The sequence below is a fragment of the Camelus bactrianus genome, chromosome X (assembly GCF_048773025.1).
Source record: "Camelus bactrianus isolate YW-2024 breed Bactrian camel chromosome X, ASM4877302v1, whole genome shotgun sequence".
Classification (NCBI taxonomy): Eukaryota; Metazoa; Chordata; class Mammalia; order Artiodactyla; family Camelidae; genus Camelus; species Camelus bactrianus.
Window position 1 is genome coordinate 54,469,187 of NC_133575.1, and position 25,086 is coordinate 54,494,272.

Below are 25,086 nucleotides of genomic sequence, written 5' to 3' on the forward strand. Positions count from 1 at the left end.
GTACAGCCAAGGAGAGTGAGGGCATTAGCGCCAGTAACATCAGCCTTATGATTATCTTAGACATGATGCTGCAGTGATGGCACTAATTATAACAAGGTATAAAATAGCTATCAGGATTTTATGGCCTATGTTCCAGTCAGGTGGGGTGGCGCTAGATAGCCCCACTGCTAGTACGCAGACTAGTATAGCAAACAAGGAAAGAGGCAAGGGAGCACAAAAGAAATACATTTAACAGCTGCGTTGAGCTTGCCTCAAGCTTTGGCCATGTGTTGACTAGCCAGCTTCCAGGTGTGGCTAGAGCAGGGCTTGTTGATCCTTTTCTGGTCTCTCTTGATCTTGATCTTGAGCGGGTCTCCCAGGACACTCAAGTTTTTAAGGACCCTCTGTCTGAGGTGAAGTCACTCTCTTAACCCTGGAGTGGTGGATCTAAGGGATGATTCCTGCAACTTTAACAGCTGTAGGGTTAGTTAATACCACTAAATATGGTCCCTTCCATGTTGGTTTGAGAGGTTCCTTTTTTTTATTTCTTTATCCATACTTGGTCACCTGGTTTATGGGGATGCACTTGGACCCCTAATGAAATGGGGGTTCTCTTTATTACCCAACCCGAAACTTCCCATAGTACTTGTCCTAGTCCCCACAGTTGTTGGTGGAGCCCTAAATTTCCTATCTGCGGGGTGGGATTTCCCATCCTGACTAAAGGTGGTGGTTGCCTATAGAGGATTTCAAAGGGAGAGTACTCAATATTAAATCTTGGGGTGCATCTTATTCACAACAGAGCCAGGGGGAAAATGTCCACCCAGGGAAGCTTGGTTTCTTGGCTGATTTTAGCTATCATTTGTTTTAGTGTTTTGTTCATTCGTTCTACCTTCCCTGAGCTTTGAGGCTGGTATGCTGTGTGCAGGTTTCAGCGGATGCTCAGTGCCTTTGCCATTTGCTGTACAACTTCTGCCATGAAGGCGGGTCCATTGTCAGATCCGATGGAGGTAGGCATTTCAAATAGAGGGATAACATCCCTGAGGAGAGCCTTTGTCATTTCCCTTGCTTTCTCTGTCCTGGTGGGGTAGGCTTTTACCCACCCTGTGAAGGTGCAGACGACAACCAACAGGTACTTATATCCCTTACTGGGCCCAAGTTCAGTAAAGTACACTTCTAAATCTTTGAAGGGAGCCAATCCGCATTGTTATATTCCCATTGGTCCAGTGAGCCCTTGCTTTGTGCACAGAGCAAGCAGCGCTGGGAGACTGATGCGCACAGAGTAGGGAGACGAGAAATTAGGAAATATCGCTTTAAGAGGGCCTCCAAAGCCATTGAAAGTAGAAGCAGCAGTGACAGCGTAAGCACCCATGTTCTCAAAGAGCATCCAGTCGCCCACATGCATCTTGGGCAAGTTACAGCGCTCAACAACGTGATCCAGGCCATCGCATTTTGGCCCCCTACTTGGCAGGATCATGGTTGGCAGAAATGGCAGGCAGTTGAGTCCCCAGTAGCCCCTATAATAGTCGCCTTTTTCTTGGTCGGGGGGGCTACAGGTTGGATCACCACAGAATACTCTGCTCCTGTGTCTACCATAAAAGTCATTGGTTGGTCCCCTATACACATCTTGACCTTGGGCTCCTGGGGGCCCAGGGACAGGGAGCCCGATCTCTCCCATTCTGAGTAGACCCCGGCCAGTCCGATGTGATTACTCACTGGTGGCTCCAGCTGATAGTGGGCGTTTTGGGGGGTGCTCTCTTTCCATCCTTTCTGTTTGGACACTCGTTCTTCCAGTGTCCTGTCTCCCGGCAGTATGCACACTGGTCTCGGCCCAGGGGCACCCATGGTTGGGGTCCCCTCTTCCGGGTGGTGCAGGATTCTGGCTGAAGCTTGTTTTCCTCAGAGCTGCTGCAAGGAGTGCGGCTTTCTGCTTCATTCGCTGGTCTGCTTCTCGCTGGCTTCCCATTCTCCGTTTACAAAAACTTTGTTTGCCACTTCCAGCAGCTGTGTAGCGTTCATCCCTGTGAATCCATCCAGTTTTTGGAGTTTCTAGCATATATCTGTGTATGATTGGGCTACGAAGGCAGTGTTGACCGTCTGCTGGTTTTCTTGGACCTCAGGATCAAAAGGAGTGTAGACTTGGAATGCTTCACATAGTCTCTCATAGAAGTCAGTGGGGGTTTTGTCTGGCCTCTTGGTCACCGTGGTCGTTTTAGACATGTTATTTGGCTTCTTGGCTCCTGCTCTTAGCCCTTGTAGGCTGGCCTTCCAGTACTCACGCAGCACTTCTCTTCCTTCTTGGGTGTTAAAGTCCCAATCTGGTCTGGTGTCAGGGGCATGTGTCATGGCCCACCCCTCAACATCCATTGTGTCCCTAGGGGCTTGGCCCTGCAGCCATTTTCGTGCTTCAGTGAGAATGCGTCTCCTTTCCTCCGTATTGAAAAGAGTCAGAAGCAGCTGGTGGACATCTTCCCAGGTGGGCCGGTGAGAATGGAAGATAGACTCTACGAAGTCAATCATAGCCTGCGGTTTGACAGCCTGATTACAGTCGTCACATACCACCAATTAGAAATCATCGTGGGCTGGACAGGGACCAAATATTCACATGTCTTTGCGACAGAGCCCTATTACTATCCCAGCATCACTTCGGGAGTGGGCAGGGGTCGGCGCTCCCCAACAGTTGCCATGGAGGTGGCGGCGGCCAATGTGGAGGTGGTTCTGGGGCTGTGGGGGCTGCTGCTGCTGCTGCTGCTGTTGCCGGGCAGCCATGGTCACTGTTCCATCTGCCACCACTTGGCGTGGCTCCACTTGACATCTTCCGTGGCCCTCTCTGATACTTTTTATTCCTTTTCTTTGGAGGGCAGACCAAAAATCCTGATGAGTTAACCAGTGGCTCTTTATCTGCTATTATTGTGGAAGCTCTTCTTAATTTTGTTAAGACCATAATGTGATTGAAATGCCTGCAGTTTTTCAGAGTAGGAAGGAGTATAATGGCGCCAATTGAGATGGGCTGTAGTGCTAAAGGATTGGTAGCAGAGTATGGGGTGCCCGGGCTGAACAGTCCCGTCTTCCCCAACTTGTTGTGGCCCTTGTGTCTCCCGCAGTGGCATTTGGAGGGCTGATGGTGCTGGCCTTCCAGCTTGTGCTGACCGGAGTCACCTTCCTACTGGCTCAGGCTGGGGGCTGGGCTCTGCCTCTGGGTCCTCTGGTTGGGGAGGTGTTTGTGCCCCGGGGCATACAGAGGGGGCAGGCGCATTTTGTTCTCTGTGTCTCGCTGGTAAACAGGCTTTTTTTTTTTTTGTCTGTCTTTTTGGCCTGGACCAGCTAAGCTGCTAATATCTTGCATTGTCCAGGTCCATTTGAGCAGAACCAAATCCATGGGGGTAGATTTTGGGCAATATTTAGCCAGGAGTCAATGTAAGGGAATTGATCTGGGTGGTCTGGTGTTCCAATGATTATTTGATAGACTGCTTGCACTGTTGCTAGGTCCAGAGTACCTCCTGAGGGCCACCTGACTCCAGAGGCCAGCCATTCAAGCTCACACAAAGTTTGGAGCCTGCCAGGGTTCATTTGAATTCCATAGTCACCTGAGAATCCCTTTTTGAAATTCTTTATCATGCAGTCTAGAATGGTGGGTTTTGACTTAGATCCTCCCATTCTTTTTAGATGTTTAAGGATAATAGATCTGTTGCTTTAGATGTTTGGGAAGGTAGCCTTTATATCTTTTTCTTCTTCATTACTCAAAACACCGGAGTTCCCAGAGATACTTCTCTTTGGCTGAGTCTATGAGTTGTTTGAAGGCTAATTTCGTCAGGGATTCTGGATTCCAGTCACAGCTGATGTCTCTGGATCTCAAGGTCTCAAGAAGTTCCAGGGACATTCTTCATTAAATCCTCTCTATATCCTGAACTAACATATCAAGGACATGGGACTGAGGGCGGATGGTAAAACAAATGGACTAGAAAAGGGACCTCCAAGGCCGGGTGAGCCGAGTTCTGAAGGAAATCGTCTTCTAAACTTGAGTCCTGGGGGTCTGGGGCTAGGCAAAAGGGGCAATACTTGGGTCAGTTCTGTAGGGGAACAATAAGTCTCGGGTGCTCTGTGACAGAATCAGGTAGGAGACTTTCTCAAAAAATAGCATCCTAGCCTCCGAGGGCACAGGGGCATTGACTCATTGGCTGTCTATGTCCTTTTCCCTCCCAGTGTAGCCACTCTGTGCCGGTGTCGCAGACAAGACAAAGGATGGTTTCCGTTGCGTCAGCCTGGCAGATCCCCTCGTGGGGATTAAGGTGCCTCTTAGATTTGATGGGTCAGTATAAGCCACTGACGCCGATTGGGACACTGAGGGCCCGATACTGCCCTGAGCCGTATGAGGTCACCACGGAACCGCAGGTTGGAAATCATTCGAACTCAGTAGCAGAATGCCGTGGAGCTGCAAACTCGAGACTGATCGCATGCTTCACAGTAGGATTCCTTCTGGATATATGCCCAGGAGCAGGGTCATATGGTAAGTCTATTCTTAGTCTATGTAAAACAATATGAAACTTCTCAAAAATTTAAAAGGAAAACTACCATATGATCCAGCAATTTACCTTCTGGGTGTTTACTCAAAGAAAACAAAAAAAATTTTTTTTAAAATATATGCACCCCTACATTTATGCAGCATTATTTACAACTCCCAAGCTATGGAAGGAACCTAAATGTACATGATAAATGAGTAAATAAAGTTACAGACACACACACACACACCTACTGCATAATGGAATATTACTCAGCAGCAAAAATTTTGCCATTTGTGAATACATGAAGAGAACAACAAGGTATGATGCTAAGTGAAATAAGTCAGAGAAAGACGAATACTGCATGATCTTACTTATGCATGGAATGTAAAACACAAGACAAAAATGACCAAGTAAAGGCAGACACATAAATAGTAAAAACAAGTGGTTGCCAGAAGGAAGGGGTTAGGGGTGGGCAAAATATAGGGGAGGGGGATTAAGAGGTACAATCCTCCAGTTATACAATAGGTTAAGTCCATGGAATGTAGTATACAGTATAAGAAATATGGTCAATAATATTTTAATATATTTGTATAGGTAAAGATTGTTACTAGAATTACCATGGTGAACATTCCATAATATATAGAAATGTCAAATAATTATGTAGTACCCCTGAAAATAACATAATATTGTATATCAACTATATTTAAATAAAATTATCCAGATGGTATTTGATGGATAATTAGGTATTTTTTCTTCCCTTGTTTATTTGAAAGCTACATTAATATATATTTCACATAGCATATAATTTACCCATTGAAAGTGTACAGTACAATTATTCTTATATATTAACAAATATGTTCAATCAAGTTCTGGGTATTCATTCAAATTCAGGATATTTCCTTCACCCCAAAAGAAAATATTTTCCTTTTAGCTATCACCTGTCTGTTCCCTCATAAACCTCAGGCCTAAGAAACCAGTAATTTATTTTCTGTCTCTGTGAATTTGACTTTCGTGGAAATTTCGTATGAATAGAATCGCATAGTATGTGGTCCTTTATGACTAGCTTCTTTCACTCAGCTTAATGTTTTCCAGGTTTACACATGTTGCAGCACATATCAGTACTTAATTTATTTTTACTGCTGAATGATATTCTATTGTATGGATGTTTTGTTTATCTATTCATCAGTCGATGAACGCTTGAGTTATTTCCATTTTAGCTATTGTGAATATTGCTGCTCTAAATGATTGTGACTGTTTGGGGACAGATATATTTATTTCTTATGGGAACATACCTAGGAGTGGAGTTGCAGGGTCATACGGTAACTGTATGTTACCCATTTGAGGAATCTCATTTTCCAAAGCGGTTTCACCTTTTTACAGCCCCACCAGCAATGTATGAGACATTCAATTCTCCGCATTCTACCAACACTTGCTTTTATCTGACTTTTTGATTCTAGCCACCTAACGGGTGTGAAGTGGTATCTCATTGTGGTTTTTATTTGTATTTCCCTGATGGCTAATGATGGTCGCTATGATTTCATATGTTTTTTGGTCATCTTAATATTCCTTTTGGAGAAATGCCTACTTAGATCCATTGCCACCCCAGTTTAAATAGAGTTATTTGTCTCTATGTAATTGAGCTTTATGAGTCACTTGTTTATTCTAGACAGCCAATATGTGATTTTCAATTATTTCTATCACCCTGTAAGTTGTCTTTTACTTTATTGATATTGTCCATTGGGGGGAAAACATTTAAATTTGATCAAGTCCAATTTATTTTATTTTATTTTTTAACATTTTTTATTGATTTATAATCATTTTACAATGTTGTGTCAATTTCCAGTGTAGATCACAATTTTTCAATTATACATGAACATATATATATATTCATTGTCACATTCCTTTCTCTGTGAGCTACCATAAGATCTTGTATATATTTCCCTGTGCTATACAGTATAATCTTGTTTTATCTATTCTACAGTTTTGAAATCCCAGTCTATCTCTTCCCAACTCCCACTCCCTTGGCAACCACAAGTCTGTATTCTATGTCTATGAGTCTGTTTCTGTTCAGTATTTATTCTTTTTTTTTTTTTTTTTTTTTTTTTAGAGTCCACATATGAGCGATCTCATATGGTATTTTTCTTTCTCTTTCTGGCTTACCTCACTTAGAATGACATTCTTCAGGAGCATCCGTGTTGCTGCAAATGACATTATGTTGTCGGTTTTTATGGCTGAGTAGTATTCCATTGTATAAATATACCACTTCTTCTTTATCCAGTCATCTGTTGATAAACATTTAGGCTGTTTCTTGTTGTTTCTGCTTTTGATGACACGTTTAATAAATCAATTACCAAATCTAAGATCATGACTATAATTCTATATTTTTTCCTAGTAATTTTAAAGTTTTCACTCACATTTAGGCTTTTGATCTAATCAGAGATAACTTTGTACATGGTGCTATTAATTATTTTGAATGTCACTATCCAATTGTCCTACCACCTTTGGTTTAAAAAGTATTATTTCCCCATTGAATGCTCTCAGCTCCTTTGTCAAACATCAGTTGTTATGGACACAAAGGTTTATTTCTGAAATATGAATTCTATTCAATTGATCTGCATGTTCACCTTCAAACGGGGACAGCACTATCTTGATTACTGTTTCTCTGGAAGTAAGTTCTGAAAACAAGAAGTGTGGGTACCCCAACTTTGTTCCTTATTTTCCAGATTGTTTTGAATATCCTGGGTCCCTTGAAATACAATATAAATTTTAGAATCAAGTAATCAGTACCAACAATAAAGTCAGATGGGATGATAATAGTGTAGTGAATCTAAAGATCAATTCAAAATATATTGCCAACTTAAAATATTAATTCTTCCACTTATGGAAATGGGAGGCCTTCTTTTTCATTTAGACCTTCTTTAGGTTCTTTCAACAATATTGTGTAGTTACAATAGTAAGTTTCATACTTCTTTTGGTAAATCTACTCCTAAGTATTTTATTATTTTTGATACTATTGTAAATGGAAAGGATTTCTCAATCTCCTTGGGATTTTTTTATTGGAAGTATATACAAATACTGTTGCTTTTTCAGCATCGTTATTGTACCTTACAAGCTTATTTAAATCATTTATTATTTCTAATAGTGTTTAGATATTCTTTATGGTTTTCTACAGTCTAGATCACATATTCTGTGAATAGAGACAGTTTTAATTGCTTCATTTTCAATGAGCGTTGTCTTTTGCTTTTTTTTTTTAATTGCCTAATTGCTCTGGTTATAACCTACAGGAAAAAGTTTAGCAAAACTGATGAGAGCAGACATCCTTGTTCTGTTCTTCATATTTGGGGAAAAGCATTCATTCTTCAAACTTTAAGTATAATATTAATTGTGGGTGGTGTTTGTTTGTTTGTTTGTTTGTTTGTTTGTTTTTTGGTGGATTATGAATTGGGGAAGTTTCCTTCTGTGCTAGTTTGCTAGGGCTATTGTAACAAAGTACCACAAACTGAGTGGTTTAAACAACAAAATTTATTTTCTCATTTTTGAAAGCTACACATCTAAAAGTAAAGTGTCAGCCTTCCCTCTGAAAGTTTTAGCAAATTATCCATTCCAGGTCTTTCCTCCTAGATTCTGTAAATTTATTGGCTTTGCCCACATGGATTCAATACTTACACAATGTTCTCCCTGTGTGAGTGTTTGCGTCCACATTTCTTCCTTTCATCAGAGCTCAGATCACATTGTATTAGGCCCTCCCTCCTCCAGTATGAACTCATCTTAACCAATATGTATGTAACAACTGTATTTCAATATAAGGCCAAGTTTTGAGGTACTGGATGTTATACATCAAACATATGAGTTTGGAGATACTCAATTCAACACATCTATCCTCTGTCTCCCAACAACAGTCAACCTTTTGCCCACCCCAACATGTATGTGTTTTTCCTAAACAAAACATATTTACCCCTTCCTAATACTTCAAAATTCTTAGCCCATTCCTGAATCAATCCTAAGTTGAAGTTTTCTTCTATGTATTATCTAAATGGGTGAGACACAGGATATGATTTGTCCTCAGGTAAATCTCTCCATCTATAAACATGTGAAATCAGGCAAGAAGTTATCTTCTCCCAAAATACAATGATGGCTTAGTCACAGGGTAGACGTCCCCATTCAAAAAGGAGAAATAGGAAGAGAAAAAGCAATCATGAATCGATAGCAGGTCCAAAATCCAGCTGGTCAAATTTCATTAGATTGATTGATTGATTGAATGGAAGTACAGTCAGTTTACAATGTTGTGTCAATTTCCATTAGATTTTAAAGCTTGAGAATAATCCTCATTGACTCAATGTTCTGTCCTCTGGGTCCACCAAGGTAGTGGCCTAATATCCTCAGCCTTAAGAGACAGCCCTGCACTCTGGAATCCAGGATGTGTCCCCACCTTCAGGGTCATTCTTACACTTACTTGAAAATTAACACATATTCACAGCTGAATAATTCTATATGTCCATTTCCTGCCAGTAGAATCTGAGAAGTCTAAAAGCCTTCCTTAATTTTGTCCCATCTCTCTCCTCTTCACTACAACTTTACAGTGTTTCTGCTGAATTTGTTGCTTGGACTCATAAGTCCCACACTTAATCTCTTCAGCAAATCCTTGTCTAGCCACTGTCCTGATGTTTTCTCCAAAGCACACTATTTTGTTCTTATGTTTGTTTGTTTGTTTCTTTGGAATATGGTTAAGCTGAGAATTTCCTGAATTTTCATTTCTGATTATTTTCTGTTTTATAATTTTTTTCAAATCATTCATCTAATGTTGTTTTATTATAAGTGCCCAGGAGAAACCAGGCCAAGTTTTCAACACTGCTTAAATGTCTCCTCAGCTAAATATACAAGTTTTTTCTTTTTTCCTTACATGTTCTACTGTTTCTAAACTGAATTTGAGTCCGGTCGACTGCATTCTGTAAAGTCAATCTACTGACACTGGGTTCTGGTGAAAGAAACTGCATAGTCTATTGTAAGACACCATACTAGGAGTCTGGACAGATAATGCTCAAAACACCTGAACTCTCTGATGGGTTTCAGGAAGGCATTGTTAAAGGCCAGATGAGATGGTGGGGGGTAATCACGGTTCTCCGATTTGTTGATGGTGAGGTAATAAGGTGGTATCACAAGGGTTAACATTAACAGTCCTTAGGCTCCAGTAGGCCTGGGAGCTATGTGCCCATGGTCGTCAAATAGTGAACATCTTCCATTTGGTGCTTTGTTTGACATCTTTAAAGCAACTCAAGAAATGGGTATCAGAAACTATTGTCTAGGTACTTCAGAGAGGAGGTAAAACAGAGGATATAAGGGAGAGATCTGTCCTGGGAAGACCCCATAGTGTCCTGCTCAGTTACACTACTTTCTACTCAACCAAACACAATTTACCCAAAATATCTGCTCTGGTTTCCAGTAAGATCTTCCTCATTTCGGTCTCAGACCTCACCAGTAGTATATTTCACATTCATATAGATATCAACATTCTGTTTATGTGGGTGGGTGGGTGTTGTGTGTGCATTTGTATACTTTTTTCTTCTTTCTATGAGGACATAAGTCATATTGTATTATGGCAACAGCAGTATGACCTCATATTAACGTCAATAAATACATCTGCAAAACTGCTGTTTCAAATTAAGGCTATATTCCGATGTATCAGAGGTTTGGAATTAATATATGAAATTCTGGGCTGTACAGTTCATAGCATATCATCTTCAATTCCTAGTTTGTTTAGTGCTCATGAAAGGCATTGAAGGGGTCTTGGATTTTGTCAAACACTTTTTCTGGAACTATTGAGATAATCGTGTGTATTTTGTTTCTCTAGTCTCATAATGTGGTATATTACAGAAATTTATTTTCGTTCATTTCATTAATCTTGCATGTCTGGGATAAAACCAACATGATTATAAAAAAATAATTCTTTTTTTTACGTGAGTGGATATTGTTAGTGTTTTTTTGTCCATATTTATGAGATCTATTTGTAGTTTTAATTTTCTTACCATGTTTTAGAAATGTTGGGAACTGTTTCCTCCTCTTTATTTCTTTATTGAAGTATAGTTAGTTTACAATTTTATGTTAATTTCTGGTGTAGAGCATAGTGATGTATATCTATGTGTGTGTGTGTGTGTGTGTGTGTGTGTGTGTGTGTGTGTGTGTGTGTGTATACCTGTTGTATTATTTTTCATTGTAGACTATTACAAGTTACTGAATACCGTTCTCAGTGCTATACAGTAAGACATTGTTGTTTATCTAATTTCTATAGAGTAGTTAGAATCTGCAAAATCCAACCTCTCAATTTATCCATCCACCCTCTCCTTCCTTCCCTGGTAACCGTAAATATATTTTCTTGTGTCTGTGAGTCCATTTATGTTCATTTGTGTCACTGTTTAAGATTCCACCTCTAAGTGATCTTATATGGTATTTTTCTTTCTTTTTCTGGCTTACTTCACTTAATATGAAAAACTCCTGGTCCATCCATGTTGCTGCAAAAGGCATTATTTTATTCTTTTGTATAGATCAGTAGTATTCCATTGTGTGTATGTATATGTTTGTATGTATGTGTATGTATATATATGTGTGTGTATATTTATAGATATATCTATATCTATAACTATATATATATATATATCAATATGTATGCTCTACACAATGCTCTACATATATATAACATCTATATCCAATCATCTGTCAATGGACACATAGGTTTATTCCATGACTTAGCTATTTTTTATAGTGCTGCTATGAACGTTGAGGCACATGTATTTCCTGAATTAGAGTTTCCTCTGGATGTATGCTCAGGAGTGGGATTGCTGAATTATTAGATAAGTCTATTTTTTTTTAAGGATTTTCTCTACTGATTTTCATAATGACTGCACCAAACCACATAACCACCAACAGTGTAGGTGGTTCCCTTTTCTCCACACCCTCTCCAACATTTATTGTTTGTGGATTTTAAAAATGATGTCCATTCTGACCAGTGTGAGGTGATACCTCTTTATAGTTTTGATTTGCATTTCTCAGATAATTAGTTATATTAAGCATGTTTATGTGCTTCCTGGCATGTCTTCATTGGAGAAATGTTTGTTTAGGCCTTCTGCTCAATTTTGAATTGTGTTGCTTCTTTTCGTGTTATTGAGTACTATGAGCTGTTTGTATATATTCTGGGAATTATGTTCTTGTCAGTCGAATCTTTTCCAAATATTTTCTCCCATTCCATAGGCTGTCTTCTTGTTTTGTTTATAGTTTCCTTTGCTGTGCAAAATTTTATAAGTTTAATTCAGTTACATATGTCTATTTTTGCTTTCATTTCTATTGCCCGGGTAGACTCCCCCAGGAGAACATTGCTGAGATTTATGTCAGAGAATGTTTTGCCTATGATTTCTTCTAGGAGGTTTATAGTGTCTTGCTCTATGTTTAAGTATTTAAGACATTTTGAATTTATTTTTGTGTATGGTGTGAGGCAATGTTCTCATTTTATTGATTTACATGGGCTATCCAACCTTCACAACACAACTCGCTAAAGAGGCTGTCTTTCCTCCATTATATATTCTTGCCTCCTTTTTTGACCATTAGTTGACCATGGCTGTGTGGGTTTACTTCTGGGATCTCTATTCTCACCCATTGATCCATATGTTTGCTTTTCTGCCAATATCATGCTGTTTGGTGTGATAGCTCTGTAGTATTGTCTGAAGTCTGGGAGAGTTATTCCTCCAGCTTTGTTCCTTTCCTTCAGTATTGCTTTGGCAATTCTGGGTCTTTTGTGATTCTATATAAATTTTAGGATCATTTGCCCTACTTCTGTTAAAAAATGTCCTGGGTAATTTGACAGGGATCACATTAAGTCTTCTTAAATTCCAGGAGCATGGAATATATTTTCACTTATTTAAATAGTCTTTAGCTTCTTTAGTCAATGTTTTATAGTTCTCTGCATATAAATCTTTCACTTACTTGGTCAGGTTTATTCCCAAGTATGTTATTTTTCATGTGATTTTAACGGGGATTTTTTTTTTTTTTTACTTTCCTTTTCTGAACTTTCATTGTTAATATAAAGATTTTCAACAGGTTCCTGTATGGTTATCTTGTATCCTGCTACCTTGATGAATTTGTTTATAAGCTCTAGTAGTTTATGTGTGGAGTCTTCAGGGTTTTCTACATACAATATCATGTCATCTGCATATAATGACAATTTTACCTCTTCTACTCTAATTGGATCCTTCTTATGTATTTTTCTTTTTTGATTGCTATGGGCAGGACTTCCAAATATATGTTGAGTAAAAGTGATGAGAGTGGGGGCATCCTTGTCTTGTTACAGATTTTAGTGGCAAGGCTTTAAATTTCTTACCATTGAGTATTATGTTGGCTGTGGTTTTGTCATAAATAACTTTTATTATGTTGAGATATATTCCCTATATACCCACTTTGTTAAGAGATTTTATCATGAATGGATGCTAAATTTTATCAACTGCTTTTTTTTCTCCATCTATTGAGATGATCATGTGTGGTCCTTTATTTTGCTGATGTTTTGTATCACATTGATTCATTTGCTATGGTGAATCATCCTTCTGTCCCTGGGATGAATCCAACTTTTTTATAGTGTATAATATTTTTCTATGTTGTTAAATTATGTTTGTTAATATTTTGTAGAGAAGTTTTAAATCTATGTTCATTAAGGTGTTGGCCTGTAATTCTCTTTTTTGGTAGTGTCTTTGTCTGGTTTTGGTATCAGGGTAATGGTGGCTTCATAGAATGAACTTGGGTGTGTTCCCTATTGTGCAAACTTTTGGAAAAGGTTGATAAGAATTGGTATAAGTTATTTTTTGCAAGATTGGTAGAATTTTCCAGTGAAGCCACCCAGATCTCAACTTTTGCTTGCAGGGTTTTTTTTTTTTTTTAATTACAGGTTCTATTTCCCTTCTAGTGACTGGTCTGTTCAACTCATCTATTTCTTCTTGATTCAGTTTTGGTGGACTCTATGTTTCCAGAAAGTTGTCCATTTCTTCTAGGTTGTCCAATTTGTTGCCATATAGTTGCTCATAGTATTTTTTCTTTTTTTGCACTTCTGTGGTATCAGTTGTAATTTCTTATTTTTCATTTTTTTATTTTGTTTATTTGTGTTCTCTATTTTCTGTTTCTTTTTAGTGAGCATGGTGATCATTTTATTTACTCTTTCAAAGAAAACCAGGTCTTGGTTTGATTAAGTTTCTCTATTTTTTTAGTCTTCACTTTATTTATTTCCCCCATGATCTTTATTATTTCTTTCCTTCTGCTGACTTCAGGTATTGTTGTTGTTGTTGTTCTTTTTCTAATTACTGTAGGTGGTATGTTAAGTGTTTTATTTGAGATTGTTCTTGTTTTCTGAGGTAGACTTGTATCCCCATGAACATTTTTCTTAGGATTGCTTTTGCTGCATTTCCAAGATGTTTTTGTGGTTGTGTTTTTATTGTCATTTGTCTCAAGGTATTTTTAAATTTCCTCTTTGATTTTTTTAATTTACCCATTGATTTTTCAGTAGCATGTATTTTAATCTCCATTCAGTTGTTATTTTCTCCTTTTTATTTTTCCTGTGGTTGATTTCTGATTTCATGCCATTGTGGTCAGAAATAATGCTTGAAAGAGTTTCTATTCCTTGAATTTGTTGAGGTTGGTTGGTGTCTGCATATGTGGTCTATCCCAAAGAATGTTTTGTGTGCACTTGAGAAGAATGCATAATCTGTTTTTCATGTTTTTTCTGGAAACTATGAATTAAGTATAACTATTATCTTGTGTCATTAATATCTATGTTACCTTTATTGATTTGATGTCTGGAAGAGCTCTCCAGTGGTGATAGTGGTGTGTGAAATCCTACTACTCTTTTATTCCTGTCAATTTCTCCCTTTATATCTGTTAGTATTTGCTTTATGTACTTAGGTGATCCTACATTGGGTGCATATATGTTAATGAATATAATATCATCTGCTTTTATTGATCCTGTTATCATTATGTAGTGTCCTTATTTATCTTTCTTTGTGGCCTTTGTTTTGAAGTCTATTTGGCTTGGTCCCCCCAAATCTTGTCATTTTCACTTGCATGAAATATACTTTTCCATTTCCTCACTTTCAATCTATGTGTGTCTTTCACCCTAAAGTGGGTCTCTCATAGGCAGCATAGTTGTTGTATGCCCCTGTTTTGTTATCCAATCTACCACTCTATGACTTTTGATTGGAGCACTTATCCAATGACCTTTATGATAATTATTGATAGATGTGTGTTTATTGCCATTTTAAACCTCGTTTTGCCATTGATTTTGTATTTCTTCTTTGTTTCTTTCTTTTTCTTTTTGGATTTCCTTTTGTGGTTTAATAATTTTCTTTTTAATAGTTTGATTTTTTTTTTTTTTTGGTTTTGTCTCTCTCTCTCTCTCTTTTTTTTTTTTTTTTTTTTTTTTTGCTTTTTGCTTTTGATTTGTGGTTACCCTGTTTTTCGAGTATGTTAACCCATTACTATGTCTATTTTCTCTAGGCTGGTAATCATGTAGACTCAAACACAACCTAAGAAAACAAACAAAAACAAAACAAAACCAAACAAAACAACCTGAAAAAACAGCAACAACAACAAAGAAAAATAATCTACATTCTATGCTCCCCACTCCCACTTTTTCATAAATTTGGAGGCCTCTTTTACCTACCTCTTCATGTTTATTCTTTTGTTGTTCATTGTAATTATGGCATTTCCCATCAAGATATTTTCTTCTTTATAGATGCCTGCTTGTTTTCTATTTAGAGAAGAACTTCCAATATTTCCTTTAGGATAGGTTTAGTATTGCTATATTCTTTTGGTTTTTGCTTGTCTGAGAAATTTTGATCTCTTCTTCTATTCTGGTTGATAGTCTTGCTGGGCAGAGTATTTTAGATTGAATGTTTTGCTCTTTCAGGTCTTTCAGTATATCTTGCCACACACTTCTGTCCAGAAACATTTCTGTAGAGAAATCAGCTGGTAGTCTTATGGGGCTTCCCTTATAACTTTTTGTTTTTATCTTGCTGCCTTTGGAATCTTTTGTTTATCTTTAATTTTAGCCATCTTAATTATAATATGTCCGGGTGTGGGTCTGTTCGGTTTTATCTTGTTTTGGACCCTCTGTGTTTACTGTACTTGAATGTCTCTTTCTTTCTGTAAGTTTGGGAAGTTTTTCATCATAATTTCTTCAAATATTTTTTGATCCCCTTTTCTTTTCATTCTGCTTCTTGGATCCTTATTTTGCTTAGGTTGGCACACTTTATATTATCCCATATATCACTTATATTGCTTTTATTTTTTTCCATTTTTTTCTGTCTGCTGTTTTGAATGGGTGATTTACATTAACCTGTCTTCTAAACCACTTATTCTATCTTTTGCATTATTTAGTCTGCCATTGATTGCCTTTGGCTCTGCTTTTATCTCAGCAATTGAGTTTTCTGATTTATTTGCCTCCTTTTGATAGTTTATATTTCCATTTTATAGTATTCTGCATTTTTATCAAGAACCTCTCTTATTTCTGTCAGTGATTTTTATTTTCTCTGTTTTGAACTAAGGCTCTGGCGTATAGTAGAGGTTCATTTCATTGTTTGTTCTTTCCGGGGATATATTTTGTTCTTTTAAATGAGAGTGGCTGCTCAGCTTTTTAATTTTAGTTATAGTTCTCTGACTCTATACATTTTGGAGTAATAGTTATCCAGTGTGGTCTCAAAGGGCTGTTTTTAGGAGGGAGCATTTCTGTGTAGACTGTGTGTCTAATATTCTTGTTGCCAAGGCTTTTTTAGAATAGATGAGTGTGATGGTTTTTCACCATGTGTGCTGGTTCTTATCTCCTTGTTTTGGCATGTGGTTGGTATTGTGGTGACCAGAGCCTGCACTGGATGTTGAGTGGGGACTCCTCTTTACTCTGTGGTTTTCACAGCCCTGTCAGGGGCCATGTCTGCTCCCATGCAGTTGGAACAGAGTTGCCTAGGCCCATTTCTGAGCTGTCATGTGTGGTAATTTGGAGTGGAGTGCTTTAGCTGGGAGGAGAGCTGCTGAGTATTTCTTTGTGGGAGTTGTCCACTGGGAAGTTCCCTCTGTGGTGTCACCTGTAACTCTTTGTGTAGGCTTAAAAAGAGCACTTTGTTAATTCTGCCCTTATTTACACCACAGCCCCAGGAATGCCAGCAACCGGCCCTGGTTTCCCACAGGCTCTGCACCCAAAAAGCCACCAGAGCAGATCTGCCAACATTAGGCACCAGGAACCTCCATAGTGCAAATGCAGTCATGCACTTGGATCTAGTGATAGCTAGAGGGTCAACCAATTCCCAGCCCCACCTGAATAGATGCACACCCACCATTAATGTCAGATCCACCCCCACTGCACACCAGTACTCCTCTTGGATGTCCCAGAGGCACTGAGTTCACAATGGCAGCAGTGGAGCAAATATGCCACTCCCTCCTGGGTCTTGGCTTAAATCTCAGTTCCACTTGCAATGTCATGATACTCTTGGGCATGGATTCAGGTTTTAGCCCCACCTCCACCTAGGAGATGGACACCAGTGATTCTGCCCCTCTGAACTGAGCTACGCATTCTGCTATGTCTGTACCTTGTCCTTCCCTCCACAAGAGTGTGTTTATAATGGTGCTGAGCAATGCCCTCTGGGCTACTGGAGAAGGCTGCTATGGCTGACCATGTTCCACTGCTTCTTCTGTGTGCACCAACAGTGGAGATTTCAGTGATAGACCCAGGCCTTTTGCACATGCTCCCAGCCTCAGCCTGACCACACTCCAGCTCCCTGAGGCTGCCTTTACACTGTCAACCCCAGTCTTCTACCAAGGTCCATCCTCTGAAGCCTGAGCTCCAGCACCCACTTTTGGCTTCCACCAGCCAGCTTGCATCTAGGACTAGGGATCACATGGACCACCAGAGCCAAACTCTCTCCATTCTGTCTGCTGCAATGTAGCTTATGTGCTCGCCACCAAATCTCTGAATTTTCCCTTCTGCCCCAGCTATACTCACTTCTGGAGAGGGGGAATCCCAGGGTGTGGGTGCTTTGCCTCTTTTGCCACTCCTACCCCAAGGGAAAGGTCCCATCCTGATTTCTATTTTTTTTTTCCTCCTATTCATTTTCATGATGATTTTCCTTGTAGTTCCACTTGTGTAAGATTTCCTACAAGAGTTTTGTGAGAATTGTTCCACATGTAGAAGTATTTTTGAAGTATTTGTGGGAGCCAGTGAGATCCATGTCCTTCTATCCCAACATCTTGAAACCACTCTCCTCCTTCTCTTTTATGAAAGAATTTGTTTAACATTTTGCATTAATTACTTTTTAAAAGTTTAGTATAATTTCCTAGTGAAGTCATAGTTGGCCTGGGATTTTCCTTGTAGATAAGTGTTTTGAATACTGATTAAATATCTTTCCTGCTACAAGTCTGTTTAAATTGTTTCTTGCCTCCGGTAATTATATCACCTACAGGCTGTCAAGTTTGTTTTCTGTTTATTTGTTTAAAATGTCAAGAATAAGATGAAGATTAATAGACCAAACTGATCTTACAAAATGTGTGTAAAATAGAAAAAGTCACAAGAAGAAATTAAATGATGAAAAAAAACATAGACAATGGAAGATATATAGTAAAAACAGTGGATCAACTGTTTAAATACTTTAGTACAAAGGTCAAAATAAAAATTGTTAAATAATCTGTAACAGCAATAGAAAGCTAAAGAACATACATGAAGATATAAAATGTGGCATTAGAAATACAAAACAAAAGCGGAGGGACCAAATGTAGATCTGCTAGAGTTTATTTGAACTTAAATGACTACCAGTTTAATGCAAGTAGATATACTTATATGTCAACATATATCAACTTCCTGGTAACCAAAAACAATCCCCTACAATAGATATACAAAAACTAGAAAGAAAGCAACAAAGACATCACACTAAAATAGTAATCAAACTTCAAGTGGAGAAACTAAAAGAAGAAGAAAAGAACAAAAGGTATGAAAACAATCAGAAAACAAGTAATAAAATGGAAATAAGAACGTACTGATGAATAATTACTCTAAATGTCAATGACCTAATGGCTCCAATCAAAAGACATAGGGTGCCTGATTAGATAAGAAAAAGTGACCAAGACCCTTAATTCAGGAATAAATAGGCACACAGACTGAAAGTGAGAGAAGAGAAAAAGATACTTTATGCAAATGGGAATGACATGAAAGCAGAGGCAACAGTACTCTTATCAAACAAAATAGACTTCAAAACAAAAGCTGTAAAAAGAGAAATAAACAGGAAGAGATAAGATGGCAGAGGAGAAGGACACTCATAGCTCACCCTCTCCCACAAAAGCACCTGCGGAACTCCGACAGAACATCGCCCTCTTCAAAAGATAGAGATGCCAAAAATCTGGTAAGAGAAAAGGAAAAAAGAAAGAACAAAAGACATAGCAGAGCAGGACGGGTACCGCGGGGAGGGAGCGGCAAAGGAGGTCTGGCGCTCGTTTGCTTGGTCTCCCCCCTCCAACTGAGAGGCCAGCTGGATGGAGGCGGAGCCTACAAGGCTGGGATCTGTACATAGCAGCCCTTGACTGACAGAGCTAAATTAAACGGGCACATAGGGACCCCAGACACCCAGCCTGAGACGCGGGCCAGTAGCTGCGTTCAGGGCCAGGCTGCCCAAGCCAGGTGGAGGATGGGTGTGGCTGCACTGAGGCAGCCCCGGGGGACTGCAAGGTGCTGCGCGCCATGACTGTGGGTGTACAGGGCAGAACAACCTTGGCCCGCTATAAAACAACATGGCTGGTGTGCCCTGGGAAGAAGAGTGCATACCCCATCACTGAAAACCCACAGAAAGTTTTTGGGGGAAGAGATGCTGGGCTCAGGCACAGCCGCCATATCCTCCAGCGCTTAGCATCCATGCGGAGGCGGGGGCGAATCCTGTATCCGCACCTAAGGGCTCAGCAGCCTCAAAGGCCAGACTGCGACTTGTCTACAGCCCAAGGCAGATAGGACCCTTCCATCCTGGTCCCTCAGAGATCTTGCTCCGCAAAGACAAACAAGGAGCTGAGTTTTGGCCCGGAGCAGGGACAAGGCTGTCCCTACGTCTTCCCCGGAGCGCCGACCTGAGGCAGAACACGCAGCCGCACTGAGCAGTGGCGCTACAAGCACCGGGAGAGGGAAGGCGGCTCCCCGCCTTTCAGGCAGGAACACAGCCCCGACTGCGGTGCTGGGAGGGGGTGCGACCCACTCTCCTACCAGGCCAGTCTGCAACATCTGACAGCAGCATCGGGAGGGGCAGTGACCCACCCGCCCACAGCAAAGGAGAGCTGCATCTGACCCAGTGTTGGGAGGAGGCGCGATCTGCTTGCCAACAGGTACTGAGAGCAACACAGAAGAGGGTGCCAATGGAGGGCCTCTGGAAACAGCAAGCTGAACTTCCAAAACAGGACGAAGACAGAAAGACTTCACATTAAAAGCACACAGACTCCAGGAGAACACGGACACCCCCCCTCCTCCTTTTTTTTTTTTTTTTAATCTGTTTTTACCTGTTCTATTTTCTATTACCCTCTTAATTTTTACTTCTTAATTCATTTCTATTTCTCTTGGGTTTTGGTGTCCTGTTATTGATTAGACACAGGTTTCAAATACATCTTTTCCCCTTTTTTTTTAAAGGTTTTAAAAGGACGTCACAACCCGGTTGATATTCTGCTTCAACTTGTTCTTCTAATACTCTTTACAAACTGTTTTCAAACCTTCTTTCTCCCTTCTTTTAAAATTCTTTCTCTCTCTCTCTCTTATGTTTCCTTTTCTTCCTAAGTCTTATACCTAAATAGGCTTTAGATAGTTAAACTACTTAAGGACCACAATAGAAAACTGATACTCCATAAACCACAGTGCCAGAGAGGTATGAGCAAGATGAAGAAGCAGAGAAACATTTCCCAATTAAAATAACAAGAGAAATCCCCTGAAAGAAAGATCAATGAAATAGATATCGATAGCCTAGTAGATCAAGATTTCAAAAAAGGAGTGATCAAAGTGCTGAAGGAATTAAAAGAGATAGTGTTTAGAGATATAAAATATGTCAAAAATGAAATTGAAGCTATAAAGAAGAGCCAAGTAGAATGGGTAAACTCATTGGCTGAGATAAGGAATGATCTAATAGCTGTACAAAGCTGACTGGATAATGCAGAGGAACGAATTAGTGTCCTAGAAGACAGGACAATAGAAAGCACACATTCAGAAGAGCTACAAGAGAAACAAATACAAAATAATGAAAATAGAATAAGGGACCTATGGGATAATATAAAGCATCCCAATCTTCACATAATAGGGGTCCCAGAAGGGGAAGAAAGATCAAAGGGGATTGAAACGGTTTTTGAAGAAATCATGACTGAAAAGTTCCCAAACTTAAAGAAGGAATCAGATATCCAAGTACAGGAAGCTCAGAGGGTCCCAAACAGAAAGAAGCCAAATAAACCCATACCAAGACATATCATAATCAAGATGGCCAGAATCAAGGATAAAGAAATGATTCTAAAGGCATCAAGAGAAAAGCAAAGAGTAAGTTACAATGGAACCCCCATAAGGTTCTCAGCTGATTTCTCTACACAAACACTACAGGCCAGATGGAGTGGCAAGATATATTCAACGTCCTGAATGAAAAAAAGATGCAGCCTAGGATACTTTATCCAGCAAGGCTATCCTTTAGGATAGAAGGAGAAATAAAGAATTTCACAGACAAGAAAAACTGCAGGAGTTTAGAAACACTAAACCCATGCTAAAAGAAATATTGAAAGGTCTATTCTAAATAGAAAAGCAGCAGGATGCTACAGAAATGAGAAACTCACAACTGGAAAGGTGAGAACTCAGGAATTACAAATAAACACAAAATTATAAAAGAAGACATACAAGTCACTGAGAGTGGGAGAGGGAGGCAGGTAAATATAGAAGAGATATGTTTTTCCTTTTTTAAATTTTTTTAACTGTAGGATGGGTTTGAGATCATGTTACTATCAGTTTAATAAAAACAGTTATAGTAATGCGTTAATAGATTTATGAAGAAGGGTAACCACAAGACAAAAACTTACAAGGGATTCACAAAAACTAAATAAAATCCATGATAAGACAAAGGAAAATTACCAAACCACAAAAGGAAGAAGAAAGGAACAAAGAGGAAATACCAAATCAACTGCAAAGAGAAGTTCCAAATGACAATAAACACACATCTATCATTAATTACTGTAAATGTTAATGGACTAAATGCTCCAGTCAAAAGACACAGAGTGGCAGACTGGATAAGAAAGCAAGAACCTTCAATAAGCTGCATGCAAGACACCCACTTTAGGGAGAAGGACACATATAGATTGAGAGTGAAAGGGTGGAAAAGGATATTCCATGCAAATGGAAAAGCCAAAGAAGCAGGTTTTGCAGTTCATTTCAGACAAAATGGACTTTAAAAAAGGCCATAAAGAAAGATAAAGAAGGACATTATATAATGATTAAAGGAGTGATACAAGATGAGGATATTACACTCGTTAATATGTATGCACCCAATATAGGTGGACCTAAGTACAAAAAACAATTACTAACAGAGATAAAGGGGGATATTGAGGGGAATACAATCATAGTTGGAGATTTTAACACTGCATTAACATCACTAGGTAGATCTTCCAGACAGAAAATAAACAAGGCAACAGAGAAATTAAATACTACAATAGAAAAACTAGATTTGGTGGATAATTTCCGAGCATTACCTCCCCCAAAAATAGGATAAGGATTGTTTTCAAGTGCACATGGAACATTTTCCAGGATTGATCATGTACTTGGGCACAAAAGAAACCTCAACAATTTTAAGAAGATAGAAGTTGTCTCAAGCATCTATACTGGCCACAATGCCATAAAACTGGAAATCAACAACAGAGAAACAAAAGAGAAAAAAAGGAAAGCATGGAGATTAAACAGTATGTTATTGAAAAACCAATGGGTCATTGAGGAAATCAAAGCTGAAATTAAAAAATACCTTGAGACAAATGATAATGAAAGTACAACCTCTCAAAATCTATGGGACACAGCAAAGGCAGTGCTAAGAGGGAAGTTTATAGCGATACAGGCCTTTCTCAAAAAAGAAGAACAATCTCAAATAAACAATTTGACCCAGCAGCTGAATGAATTAGAAAAAGAAGAACAAAAAGCCCCAAAAGGCAGCAGAAGGAAGGAAATAATAAGGATCAGAGAGGAAATAAATACAATAGAGATTAATAAGACCATAGAAAAAATCAACCAAACCAAAAGCTGGTTTTTTGACAAAGTAAATAAAATCGACAAACATCTGGCCAAACTCACAAAGAAGAAAAAAAAGAGAGCACAAATTAGCAAACTAAGAAAGGAAAATGGACAAATTACAACAAATAAAATAGAAACACAGAATATCATACGAGAATAGTATGAAAAATTATATGGAAACAAATTGGATAATCTAGAGGAGATGGACAAGTTTCTGGAAACATACTGTCCACCAAGACTGAATCAAGAAGAAACTGACCACTTAAACAATCCGATCACTAGAAAGGAAATAGAAATAGCAATTAAAAACCTTCCTACAAACAGAAGTCCAGGACCGGACAGCTTCACCAGGGAATTATACCAAACGTACAAAGAAGAACTCATACTAGTCCTTCTCAAACTCTTCCGGAAGATTGAAAAGGAGGGAATACTCCCAAATTCATTCTATGAAGCCATCATCACCCTGAATCCAAAACCAGGCAAAGACACTACAAAAAAAGAGAATTATAGGCCAATATCACTGATGAACATAGACACCAAAATTTTAGCAAATACAATCCAACAACACATAAAACAGATTATACATCATGACCAAGTGGGGTTCATCCCAGGGACACAAGGGTGTTTCAACATACGCAAATCAATCAATGTAATACATCACATCAACAAGAGAAAGGACAAAAACTACATGAGCCTCTCAATACATGCAAAAAAAGCATTTGATAAAATTCAACACCCATTTATGATAAAAACTCTCGCCAAAAGTGGGTATAGAGGGAACATATCTCAACATCATAAAAGCTATATGTGACAAACCTACAGCCAGCATAGTACTCAATGGTGAAAAACTCAAAAGGCTTCCCACTAAAATCTGGGACAAGACAAGGATGCCCACTATAACCACTCCTATTCAACAGTCTTGGGAATCCTAGCCACAGCAATCAGGCAAGAGAGAGAAATAAAAGGGATCCAAATTGGAAAAGAAGAGGTAAAAGTGTCACTATATGCCGATGCCATGTTACTATATATAGAAAACCCTAAAATTTCCACACAAAAACTACTAGAGCAGATTGAAGAAATCAGCAAGTTAGCAGGTAACAAAATTAACGTTCAAAATCAGTTGCATTCCTTTACACTAATGATGAATCAACAGAAAAAGAAAGTAAAGAAACAATCCCCTTTAAAATAGCACCCAAACTAATAAAATATCTAGGAATAAATCTAACCAAGGAGGTGAAAGAATTATACACAGGAAGTTATAAACCACTGATGAAGGAAATTAAAGAAGACTTTAAAAAATGGAAAGATATCCCATGCTCTTGTATTGGAAGTATCAATATTGTTAAAATGGTCACACTACCCAAGGCAATCTACAGATTTAATGCAATCCCTATCAAATTACCCAGGACATATTTCCCAGAACTAGAACAAATCATAATAAAATTTATATGAAACCATCAAAGGCCTAGAATTGCCAAAGCATTACTGAAGGGAAAGAAAGAGGCTGGAGGAATAACTCTTCCAGACTTCAGAGTATACTATAGAGCTACAGTCATCAAGACAGCATGGTATTGGTACCAAAACAGACATATAAACGGAACAGAATAGAGAGCCCAGAAATGAACCCACAAACTTTTGGTCAACTCATCTTCGAAAAAAGGAGGCAAGAATATACAATGGAATAAGGACAGTCTCTTCAGCAAATGGTATTGGGAAAACTGGACAGCAGAATGTAAAGCAATGAATCTAGAACACTCCCTTGCACCATACACAAAAATCAACTCAAAATAGATCAAAGACTTAAACAGAAGACAAGATACAATAAACCTCCTAGAGGAAAACGTCGGCAAAACATTATCTGACATACATTTCAAAAATTTTCTCCTAGAAGAAATAAAAGTAAGAATTAACAAATGGGACCTAATGAAACTTACAAGCTTCTGCACAGCAAAGGAAGCCAGAAGTAAAAGAAAAAGACAACCTACGGAATGGCTGAAAATTTTTGCAAATGAAACCGACAAAGGCTTGATCTCCAGAATATACAAGCAGCTCATATGACTCAATAAGAAAAAAGCAAACAACCCAATCCAAAAATGGGCAGAAGACCTAAACAAGCAATTCTCCAAGGAAGACATACAAATGATCAAAAGACACATGAAAAACTGCTCAATATCACTAAGTATCAGAGAAATGCGAATCAAAACAATAATGAGGTATCACCTCACACCAGTCAGAATGGCCGTCATTCAAATATCCACAAATGACAAATGCTGGAGAGGCCGTGAAGAAAGGGGAACCCTCCTACACTGCTGGTGGGAATGCAGTTTG

General features: G+C 38.7%; 1 protein-coding gene across 1 annotated transcript in view; it reads left to right on the forward strand.

The window, feature by feature from the left end:
- LOC141576325 (uncharacterized) overlaps positions 1 to 4,693 on the forward strand; it is a 23,884-nt gene extending 19,191 nt beyond the window's left edge. The window contains exon 2 of the mRNA XM_074359241.1: positions 4,180 to 4,693. Coding sequence (XP_074215342.1) covers positions 4,180 to 4,518 — 339 coding nt within the window. The 3' untranslated portion in view covers positions 4,519 to 4,693. The remainder of the gene's footprint in view (positions 1 to 4,179) is intronic.
- Positions 4,694 to 25,086: the final 20,393 nt, after the last annotated feature.